The following is an 11,624-nucleotide window of genomic DNA, read 5'->3' on the forward strand; positions in this document are numbered from 1 at the left end:
CTCTCCCCGCCTGTTCCAAGCATCAGTTCACAATGGCGCAGAGGACGTCCTGCTACAAATGATGACGGACGCATTTTCACGTTTGAAAAGAAATGGCTCTGAATTGCAGTTCGTTTCGCTCGGAATCTGACGGGTGCTGCAGAGCGTTTAGCTGGGTGACGAGCCTAACTGAGATCAAAGGACCCCCCCCCCCCCCCCAGACAGCTGGCATCTTCCCCAGCCTAGCAGCTTGGATGACAGTGGAGGGCCCGGTGAGTGCCCGAGTCCCCAGGCTCCAGCTGCGGGGGGGAATCCGTGAGTCTCGTCCCAGAGGGTCGCACCTGTGGGTGCAGCTTGTGTCCGGAGAGGTCCTGTTAGTCAGGGTTTCGCGCTCGGAAGGCTTCGTGGTTCACCTTTTAATTTTTACCATGAGTTCAGCAGACAGGCTGAGGTCTATGGTAAGCAGATGACAGTGGTTCTAGAAGAGTCGCACCCCGATTTTGGTTGAGCCCCGCGGGAAAGGGGCCTCATGGCTCCTGCATCAGGATGGCACAGAGGCCTCCCGGGGCGGGGAGGGGGTGCAGCTCATTTCAGGACAGAGAGCCCTGGAGTGTCCGTGAGGCCCCAGCCTGCAGCCTGACCCGGGGGTTCCCCAGGAACATGTGTGCCCCGGGAAGAACAGGGTGGGGGGGCATTTCAGAGGGCTGGATCCGCAGCGTGTAAGGAAGGAGACTGGGCGCCTAGCCCCTCCCCTGGGGCCAGGCTGGGCCGCCTGGGACTGCTCATGCTTGCCTGGGCCTGTTGCCTGAGGCCAGCAGGGGTGAGGGTGGGGATGGCAGCTCAGAGAAGGGCAGGGCCCGGGGGGGGGGGTTGCAACATCCCCCACGTTCCTGCCTCCTGCCTGCGAGTGTGTGTGACAGAGACAGACAGACAGACACATCCAAGTGGTAACAGCGGATGACAGCATGAATTCGCGTATCCCCGGGCTGTGATGACGACCTTCCCCGAGGGAGCGCTGAGAAATGGCTCTGAGGTTCATTTTCAGTTGTGCGTCTGCTGGCCCTGGCACCTCCTGCTGGGAACTGACAGCCCCACAGCCTCCAGGACCTGTCTGTCCCCTGATCAGCCAGTGTCGCTGCGGGCTCGCTCCGCTCCCGCCTGGCGTCCCCACCCTCCGCGGGCTCCCCACGGTCCCTCCTTACCAGACAGAGGAACAGCTGAGCTCCCCGGTGCAGGGTGGGGGGGCGGGGGGTGCAGAGAACCGGAACAAACCGGTGTTGCCCCGTGTCTTGCTGTTTCCCAGCGCCGTGAGAGTTATTTCCTGCGGCTGAGGGCAGCCCCGCCGGCTGCGCGGGTGGCCTCGTCCTGGAGGTCCGCGCATGGCACCCCTGGCGGACTGTGCCAGTAACCGTTTGTGATTCTCTTCGCAGGGCACGCCACCGTCACCAACTACTTGCTGAACTATTTTCCTGGCCTCGATCTCGAGAGGAGGAACGCGTTCGGGTTCACGGCCCTGATGAAAGCCGCCATGCAGGGCCGGACGGAGTGCATCCGAGCCCTGATGCTAGCAGGTTGGTACCCGCCCCGCCAGGGCGGGGGGGGGGGTCCTGAGGGTCTTGGCAAATGCTGATCTTGCTTCCTTGGAGATTGTGGACTGAGATGAATCCGTTCTGTAGGGATGAAGCCTAGTGGGTGCAACAGAGACTAGTGTCTTTGAGGGTGTGGCTGTAACCTGCTGAGGGCACCGCCGGAAAGGAAGGCAAACACTTGGGGGTGCGGTGGGAGGGAGGTCCCAGTGCTGGTCACTCTGTAGGAAACCCCTCCTTGCTCCCTGATTGGCTTTTACCTCAGCCCTAGCTTCCTCCTGCCCGTATTTGTTCTTAGAAATGTGTGTTCAGGCCTGGGCTCCCAGTGCGGGCATGTCCCGCTGAGGGTGGCCCCGGGGGTGGCGGGGGGGACCCAGTAGCCATCCTGCATCCCCACTTGCTGGTGGTTGGAATCACATGCCGATGTGTGTGACATGTCACCGAGCGGAAAGTCTTTGGTGGTAGCTTTGGGTCAGCGGGCACCCCCCGCCCCCGTCGTGCCCTTTGTGACCTGGTCGTCCGGGAGGGAGCGCTTCCTTCTCTGAGCTTCCCCCCGCCCTGCTCCCCATCATGCAGTGAAAGTCATGACTTCCCCCCACCCCCCAGGATGAGCTGTGACCCTGCTTTAGACGAGTTGCTGCTACTTATTTTTAGAGGAAACTTTTATTTGGGACAAACTCAGATGTATGGAAAGTGACAGAAATAGCACCGAGTCCTGCACGGCTGTCACTTGTCGCTGTCCCCAACCTCCGGGCTTGACTCCGGTCTCACCCGCGCATCCGTTGCTGTCCCCCTTCCGCGCCGGGATCCCATCCAGGCTCCTTCTTGGAATTGTCCTGTATCCCCCGTGTCCTGGGGCCAGGGACGGTGGCCCCGTCTCCCCTCCTCGCTCCTGACCTGACCGTCTCCATACTGGCTCGGATCCGGTGTCCCCGGCCTGTCTGGCGTTGTCCTGGTGATCACACTGGGGTGCTGTGCTGTGTTTTCTCCCGCTTCCACCTCAGTGCTTTAGCAAGTGACCACAGGCTTCAAGGAAGACAACTTGCACGGAAATTAAAAAGAGCATAATTAGATTTAATCCCATTGATGGTGCTTTTGACTCTGACAGTTTTCATTTTTTAAAGGCAAGATACCGGTTTCGGCCACATTGAGGCCTTGCCTGTCCTATAGCAATGAGAGGTGGTTGGTTCTTCCTCATTAAATGGTGTTTGTGATGCTTTTGTGTTTGGAGGAAGCTTCGTCTGCATTTACTACTTCTGGAGCTAGTTATAATTGAGTTCTATGATTGTATATGTATATTATATAAATTATATTGATTATAACTATGAGTGATCAATTGATTGATTTTTTTAATGTTTCAGGTTTTTGGGTTTTTTTTTTAAGATATTATTTATTTATTTGACAGACAGAGATCACAAGTAGGCAGAGAGAGAGAGGAGGAAGCAGGCTCCCTGCTGAGCAGAGAGCCCAATGTGGGGCTCGATCCCAGGACCTTGGGATCATGACCTGAGCCGAAGGCAGAGGTTTTTAACCCACTGAGCCACCCAGGTGCCCCTGTTTTAGTTTTTTATTTAAATTCTACTTAGTTAACATGTAGTGTAATATCAGTCCCAGGAGTAGAACATAGTGATTTAAAACTTACAACAGTCAGCACTCATCACATCGAGTGCCCTCCTGAATGCCCATCCCCCAACTAGCCCATCTTCTCCGCCCCCCCCAGCAGCCTCAGTGTGTTCTTTGTGGTTAAGAGTCTCTTACCGTTTACCTTCCTCTCAGATATTTTTTCCTAGTGATTTACTTTTTTTTTTTTTTTTAGGTTTTATTTATCTATTTGAGAGAGAGAGAGAGAGTGCACAAGTGTGGGGGCGGGGAAAGGGGAGAGGCAGAGGGAGAAGCAGGCTCCCCGCTGAGCAGAGAGCCCGATGCGGGGCTCGATCCCAGGACCCCAGGATCATGACCTGAGCTGAAGGCAGACACTTCACCGACGGAGCCACCCAGGCACCCTGAAATTTACTTTTTTAACCAAGAATTTATGGTGTCCATCATATCACTGCATTTTTCCTGATGAGTTCATGTGAACTTTGGACAAACCCTTTTGTTTTTAGGTCGGTTGCCTTCCCATGTCTGTGGAAGCTGCTCGGGTTCTGCTGTCACTCTGCTGCTTTCCTGGGTCTGGTAGAGGTTCGGGCATCTGCGAAGCACCGACAGGGCTGCAGAAGCATACTTGGGGTCTTGAAGCTGGGCCCGTGTCAGGACAGTGCACCCAGTGCCAGCCTTGTTTTCTTCCCCCTTGGTTACGGATAATGAATTTGACCTTGGGTTTTATGTACGAGTCTCCCTTCCCTCTCCTGTTCTCTGCTCCTGAGCCCTGTCCTGCTGCATCAAAATCTAGAACAATCCACAGGCGTGCAGACCCTGGTGCAGCCATCCTTGAACTGTTCTCTGTCAGAGCAGAATGGTCAGGAAAACTAACTTGGAAGCCAGGACCGCTGGTTTCAGAGTCCAGCCCCTTTCAACTCTCCCCTCTGTACTGGGGCCAGTCACCTAATGCGAGGGGCCTCAGTTTCCCCTTCTGTGAAGTGCGGCAGGTGCTGGTGGCTGCTGCGGGAGGGCTTGATGGGGACGGAAGACCCCCCTCAACCTCCTTCACAGCAATGGGGCGCACACAGGCCTTCGGTCTGCGCCGGTTGTCATTATTATTTCCGGGGGATTTGTGCACTCAGTAATTATTTGTTACATGACTGAAAAACAGTGCTATGGTTTTCCCCTTGGCAGGCAGCCTTGGGATAAAACACTTAAACTTTCCTACTGAGGGCGATACGCTATTGCTCGGGGTTTCTGAACGTCAGCACTGTTGACATCTGTCTGGTGCTGGGGACTTCTTGGTGGTGGGGGCAGCCCTGGTCGTGACAACCAAACATGTCTCCAGATGCTACCAAGTGCCCCCTGGGGTGGGGGTGGGGGTGAAGTCCCCTCCTGTTGAGATCCACTGATGTGACTAATTGGGAAAGGATAGAAAACATAAAAAGAGCATCTTTTCCCTCTTACAAGCGTTTCCTCCTTCCAGTTTTGCCTATAATCCTCTTAAAGGAAAAATCTTCTTGGAGAGTTTTTGAGTGACCCTCTAAGATTGTGGTTGTTTAACTTCTAGAGATTTAAATTTCCTGCTCTTACACAAGGTGGCCGACGCTTCCTTTCCCAGGAAAACACAGGACGTTTTTCTTTTACAGTAGATGTGCATGTTTGTTTTATTTTTTATTTTTTTAAAGATTATTTATTGGACAGACAGAGATCACAAGTAGGCAGAGAGGCAGGCAGAGAGAGGGAAGCAGGCTCCCCGCTGAGCAGAGAGCCTGATGCGGGGCTCGATCCCAGAACCCTGGGATCATGACCTGAGCTGAAGGCAGAGGCTTTAACCCACTGAACCACCCAGGCATCCCTGCATGTAGGTTTTAAAAGAAAAAGCCAAAACCTGTGTGATCGAAGTCCCTCCTGGCTTGGGTGGTCAGACAGCATGAAGGATCCATGTTGGGATATTTAAAAAGTTGGCACAGTATTTTTAAGTCTTGTTATTTACATTTAATATATCAGCATTTAGAAAAACTGAAACCTTTAAAGATACGAATGCCAGAGTATTTCTTTGGGTGGACATTTCAACAGAGTGTGCATTTGTGTGCGGCTGGGGAGGGTTCCCTGAGAGCTGATCACAGAAGGGCACCCTATGGTCATTCCAGAAGCAGAAGACACAAGCAGGGTTGTGTGTGAGTGGTCAGGGTAGAGAGCGGTGTCGCCCATCCTCATGGTTTCAAGTGCAAGTGTCGCTCTGTACTTGGGAGTATTTCTTGTCCCTGAGTTGGATTTCCAAGGTGCAACTTTGTTATGTTCGGTAAGACCCGTTTCCGCTGAGAAATGATGGGTGATTGAATTGGGCGCCCCCTCAACTGTTTAGATTTTCCAGTCATTTCCTAACATCCAGACACGTATCATCATCTTATCTTACCTTGTCAGGCAGAATGAAATAACATTAGAATGATCAAAACGTTAGATTTTCTTAAAAATATAACCAGGTTCTGAAAAGCTGATTTATGGGCTCTTTGGTTTTTGGTTTCCTGAGGAATAATGTCAGCCCCGCTGATAAGCATCGCAAGTGGGGCTGCAGGTTCTTGTTAATTCCGTGGAATACTAATGCCCCCGAGTGACAGGTCTATTCAAATAAGTGGCTCGGAGAAGGCATAACGAGGCCGTGATTTTCTCTGAAGGGAAGCAGAGCTCAGTGGAGGTTGGCTGGCGCCAGACTCGCTTAAGGGAACCGGCTTTTATCCTCAAGTGTGTGATTGCCGCGGCGCTTGAGAAGCAGACACAGGCAGACAAGATGCTCGCCTCTGCCCGCGATTCCGGGCAACAAGGCAGCCCTCTGGGAGGTGTCAGGGCTTGTTTAATGAGGGAGACGCAGTCCCGTTGTTGGCCCGCGGTTGTTCCAGTCCCGACTGTGTGCTTCTGGAAAGCCAGGTGATTTGATATCACTGCAGAGGTTTCTTTCTGTTGATCAGGAAAACATGGACTTCCTGTGACCTGAGAATTGGCCGAGTTGGGATAGTCTCCAGTGATCATGTAGTGAAAAAGCTAAGAGTCAGGTGTTCCGTGTCCCCGAGGCCGGTGTCTTCGCTTGGGCATTTCGCTGGCCCGATACCAAACCTTGACACGAGGCCGTGGGGGCAGGTAGTTTTTCTGGAAGGTGAGCCAGGAAGCCGCGTGAAGGAGAGGGAAGGGGGTCCCTGGGGCCGCCAGGGGTGGGCCCTGCTCACACCCTCCACAAGACCAAGTACGGGGTATCTTGGAAATGCCTTCAGGGGTGGGGTGGGCTGGAAGCAGGTGTTCTGTCCTTGCCGCCCTCCAGATCGGGTCTCTTTCCTGAGACCCTGAATCCTGATTCGTTTCCTCAATTTTACCTCCAGTCCCCAAGACACAGGCCGGGCTGGCCCAGGAGGAGACCTGCAGGGACTGGTCCACAGGGGTCCCGTGTGACCAGAAAGGCCTCTTGGTGGAGGGGGGCCAGAGCTGGGCTTCGAAGGGTAGAAAACACGGGGGCTGGCAGAGAAACAGGAAAGGAAGGGACACAGCTCTGCCTGCCGCTGGTCCCACGACCCAGCCGCGCTCTCAGGGGACGCCTTTGAGGGGGAATGAGGCAAACTAGCTTGTTTCTCTTTAGCACCTTTGGAAAGCTTTCTGCTTCCCGTCGCAGACGTCCTGACTTGACAGTGGCTGAAAGAAAACAAGCATGTTTTTCTCACCTCACCAGAAGCCTTGCGGTGGGCGGTCACGGAGCGGCCCTGAACTCCGTGAGGACATCACAGAGCTAGGTCCCTTTTTCTGTCCACCCAGCTCCCCCCTCTAGGGCCCCCCTGCGGCTTGGTCACCCGAAGTCCAGGCTTCAGATAGGAAGCAGCACCACCAACCGCACGGTCGCTTTGATCAGCGTTCAAAAGCCTTCTCTCTGGGGCTCACCGACCAGCTGCAAGGGAGGTGAAGGAAAAGGGGAATAGGACTGCGGTTATGGGGTTCGACCGGTAATTCTCAGCTGGAGGTGTGTGTTGCCTCCGCCCCCCCGCCCCCCACGAACATTTGGTAATCTCTAGGGACATTTTGGCCTGTCACAACTGTGGAATCCCACTGGCATCTACTGCGTAGGGACGGGCTGCCGTCAGAAGTCTTACCAAAGCACGGGAGAGCCCCCACACCACAGATCGTCCCCAAACATCAGTAGTCCCGAGGTGGGAAGGCCTCGGGTTATAGCAGTCACAGTGTGTCGCCTAGAGCTGGGTACGTTGCGGCCTTGAGGAAAACAGAGGTCTGTGTGTGGACAGCTCACAGCATTCCACGTGGCAGCGGATGGATTCCTGGGCAGGACACCCAGTTTTGTTCTGTGTGGCCGGAGCTCTGGGCAGAACAGCCTTGGGTCAGGGGTGAGGAGGCCCACAGTCCACGGGCAGGAGATGCATAGGCTGGCCTGTCACATGTCTCCGTGTTCTCCAAAAGGTTTCTGTAGCGATCATGGGTGCTGGTCTGCCCTGATTTAATCATGGCATCCAGTCCAGGCCCTTAATGTTGCCCTTGCTAATTGCGAAGGGAACTGGGTCCCCAGATTACAGCATGACTCATGTCCCGGGCCACAACCCCGTCAGCCTGGCCTTGTTCTTCAGAATGTGTGTGGTTTCCAGGATCATCTTGAAAAGGCCCGAGGAGAAAACAGGATGCGTGCTACACTTTGGACAGCTGTTCCTTTAGTTTTCCATTAGCTTTTGAGAAATGACTCTCTGCAGCCGTGTTCATTAAGATTTTAATTTTGCAGTTTGTACCTTTTTAAGTGACATGCAATTAATTAAGGTTTAATGTGTCATCTATTTTTTGCGGTGACATTTTTACTGCCCCCTTTTCATTTTTGTCAGTTTATAAATTGTACTCTGGCTAATGAGTTCCATCCCGATTTCCAGTTCCAAATAATTACCACTCTTTTAATATGCCTATTTTTTAAATGTGCCCCAGAGTGAAGAGCATTATGAGGCGATCTCAGGTGGGCTGGGCCTGCCTGGGCCGGGTGATGGTGGGGGGCACTGCAGGGGTGCAGGGGCAGGGAGGCTGGTGAGCCCTCCTCACCTCTGTTGAGCGCACACTGAGCCGATGCCGCGTGTCAGACACCTGGGTCTGCGTGGGCTATAAATGCTGAAGCTTCTGCCAGTCCTGGTCCCAGGGGAGCTCACAGACTAGATAATTGCCCTACTTCTCCACATTGCTTTGCCAGGGAAAGTATGACTAATGGGACCTGAAATCCTGAATGATTTTTAACTGTGTATGGGGCTGAGATTGGACCAAGATTAATTGAACAGCAATTCCTTATTAATTTCTCTTATAGCACCACACTGAAATTTATGAACATTTCATCAAGTTGAGTTGAAGTTTAAATTTGCAGTATTAGGAGGGAGCGGTGCATGGTGTGAGGGAGATTTATTAAGGAAGTGACTAGTGTAAGGGAGACTGAGGGTGTAGGACGCAGGGTTCTCTAGAGACACAGAACTAATAAGAAATACACATTTAAGAGATTTATTTTAAAGAATTGGCTCACGTGATTTTGGTGGTGGGAGAGCCCAAAAGTAGTGGGAGCAGGCCATTAGGCTGGAAACTTGGGCAGGAGTTAATGCTGCAGTCTTGAGGCTGAATTGTTTTTTTCTCCCCAAATCTTTAACTTTTGATCCGAAGGCCTTCAACTGATTGGATGAGGCCCACCCATGTTATTGAAGGTAATTTCCTTGACTCAGTCAATTGATTGTGGATGCTAACTACACCTAGATGGGTGTTTAAATCCCTGGGTACTATAGTCTGGCCACGTTGACACGGACAGCTAGCTGTCCGTGAGGAAGCGTTCTTCCCTGCAGGATGGCGGGAAATGTGCAGGGCTGAGAACCTCCATTACCAGCTTTGAGGCCTCAGGTAGGTCCCTTGGGCCATGTGACTACCATCCCTCAGTGCACGCCTCCTACCAGCCAGGATGAGATGTGTCGAGGAAACAAAAACGAGGAAGATGTGTGCTCTGCCCTGGAGAAGCCCACAGTCTGGTAAAGAGGATAGACCCTGGACCTACTAACCACTGAGTACAAGGCGTGAAGGGACCACACATTTCTTGCAAAATAGGGACCCTCACATTCCTCCCATGAGATCTATGAGGAAAACGTGAGATGATAAGTAAAGGGGATGCCAAATGCTTTGCAAGTGATCATTCCCTTTAGTATTCTAGAACATTCTGGTAACATCAGTGAAGTCTTCATGAGGCACCTTTGCTGTCGAGTCATCTCTCCATTGCTGGAAAGCCATAAAATCTTATTTCTTTAAAAATTCCAGGATGGGGGCACCTGGGTGACTCAGTGGGTTAAAGCCTCTGCCTTCGGCTCAGGTCGTGATCCCAGGGTCCTGGGATCGAGACCCACATCGGGCTCTCTGCTCAGCAGGAAGCCTGCTTCCCTCCCTTCTTCTCTCTCTGCCTGCCTCTCTGCCTGCTTGTGATCTCTGTCAAATAAATAAATAAAATCTTAAAAAAAAAAAAAAATCCAGGATGTTGGGACTGTGTTCAGGCGGTTTTGTTTAGGAAAGGTAAGCCCTTCAACGGAGCACTTCTGTGGGTTGTGTAGTAAGGATAGTGCAGGCAAGTAGTTCTTGGTCAGACCCAGGTTCATCCATGGGGCACAGCCTCAGGTAGGTTTTGGAAGTTTTACCTTTGATCCATTTCCCTCTTCCGTTTCCTGCCATTGGCCAGGAAAGTTCTTGTTGCCTTCGCCCATGACTGTGTGCATTTTTTTCAGGGGCAGACGTCCATGCCAGAGACCCCCGCCGTGGGATGTCGCCCCAGGAGTGGGCTGCTTACACGGGCCGGTTGGAGGCCGTCCGCCTCATCCAGAGGCTGTTGGAGCGACCCTGCGCAGAGCAGTTTGGGGAAAAGTACAGACCAGAGCTGCCGCTGCCCCCGGAGGCCACTCTGAAGCCCACGGGCTCCAAAAACTGCTTGCAGAGGCTCACGGAGCTTGTGCGGTCCGTTCTGACCTCCCGCTCACGCCAGGGCCTGGAGGATGGGGGCGTCCTGGACCACATGGTCCGGATGACCACGAGCCTGTACAGCCCCGCCGTGGCCATCGTCTGCCAGACTGTGTGCCCCGAGAGCCCCCCCTGTGTGGGGAAAAGGCGGCTGGCGGTGCAGGAGATCCTCGAGGCTCGCGGGAGCCGGGCCGCGCGCGCCCGGGAGAGTGACAGGATAGAAGGCTCTGAGCAGCCGTTCCGGACCTCGCAGGCTGCGGAGGTCTCCAGAGAGGGGGTGCCGCAGGCCAGCCTCCCGGCCCCGCACCTGCCGGGGGCCCCGCGGAGGGCCAGCCTCCTGCCCCTGCAACTGCTGCGAAGGAGCAGCGTTCGGCCCGGCGTGGTCATCCCCCGCGTGCGCATCAGCAAGGCGCCCGCGCCCACCTTCCAGCCCGAGCGCGCCTCCGCCAAGGGCAGCACCAAGGACAGCGCCCACCTGCAGCTCCCCAAGTGGCGCTACAAGGAGGCCAAGGAGGAAAAGCGCAGGGCCGAGGAGGCGGAGAAGCAGCGGGCGGCGGCGGCGCAGAAGGAGAAGCGGGCGCCCTCCTGGAGGAAAAGGACGTGAGGGCTGAAGCGTGTGAGGCGGGGGAGGAGGCGGTGGGGCTCCGCGCTGGGAGAGGGACGCCGCCCTCCTGCCCTCACCCCTCCCGGAGCGCGGCGCCTCCCTGCAGGTCCCCAGCCGGGGGCCCAGACGCGCTGCACCGTTGAGTGATTGGGGCAGGGCACCAGTGGATTAGCCTAAAACCAGTTCCCCTAGAGATCAGTACACCTGGCCGGCAACTCTGCCCCAGAGCCTACCTTTTGAACCTCACTTGAGAAATTTGGAAGAATTTTGTATTTTTAATTATGATCGAATTTGCAGCATTTTACTGGTGATGGGCTGTTTGTATTTAAGACGGTTTTAATACATTTGCCCGAAGACCCTTTGTTTAGCATACTGTTTCTGGCAATAATTATTTGTGATATCTCTGATTTCATACGGAATTCGTGGAAGTTTCCCTTTCTTCTGTTGGGCATGCATGAGCATTATATGTTCTCACGGATTTCATGAAGTGATTCTGAACATTTGTTTCTATCCGATGGAGGCATTTCCTTTTCCAGCAAAATGATGCCATGAGACAGGAGAATCAGACGTTCTCGTATCTTATTTTATAGCTCTCTTACTTAGACGGTAATAATAACGAAGAAAAACCTGTTCTCAAAATATAAAACCAAGCAGAGAGAAGCATGTACTTATTGCTAGAACTAAGTATCTTAAGCAAGGGACTTTAGATAAACTGGATGCAAAGCCTTTAACATATTAAAAATCAGATAGGACAGATACGAGAAAAATCTGTTATTTAATAAAGCGGGGGCAGATGTAATCTATTTTTACCAGAAGTACAAAATTAGGTCCTCTGTGCTTTCAGATAGATTGAATTCAGATACCCTTAAAATATA

At 53.2% G+C, this 11,624-nt stretch overlaps 1 protein-coding gene across 1 annotated transcript in view; it reads left to right on the forward strand.

Moving 5' to 3' along the window:
* The window catches only part of ANKRD33B (ankyrin repeat domain 33B), a 71,394-nt gene extending 60,275 nt beyond the window's left edge, over positions 1 to 11,119 (forward strand). The window contains exons 3-4 of the mRNA XM_059173661.1: positions 1,410 to 1,550; positions 9,917 to 11,119. Coding sequence (XP_059029644.1) covers positions 1,410 to 1,550; positions 9,917 to 10,749 — 974 coding nt within the window. The 3' untranslated portion in view covers positions 10,750 to 11,119. The remainder of the gene's footprint in view (positions 1 to 1,409; positions 1,551 to 9,916) is intronic.
* The last annotated feature ends 505 nt before the right edge of the window (positions 11,120 to 11,624 follow it).

The sequence above is a fragment of the Mustela lutreola genome, chromosome 5, assembly GCF_030435805.1.
Source record: "Mustela lutreola isolate mMusLut2 chromosome 5, mMusLut2.pri, whole genome shotgun sequence".
In the NCBI taxonomy this organism is placed as follows: domain Eukaryota; kingdom Metazoa; phylum Chordata; class Mammalia; order Carnivora; family Mustelidae; genus Mustela; species Mustela lutreola.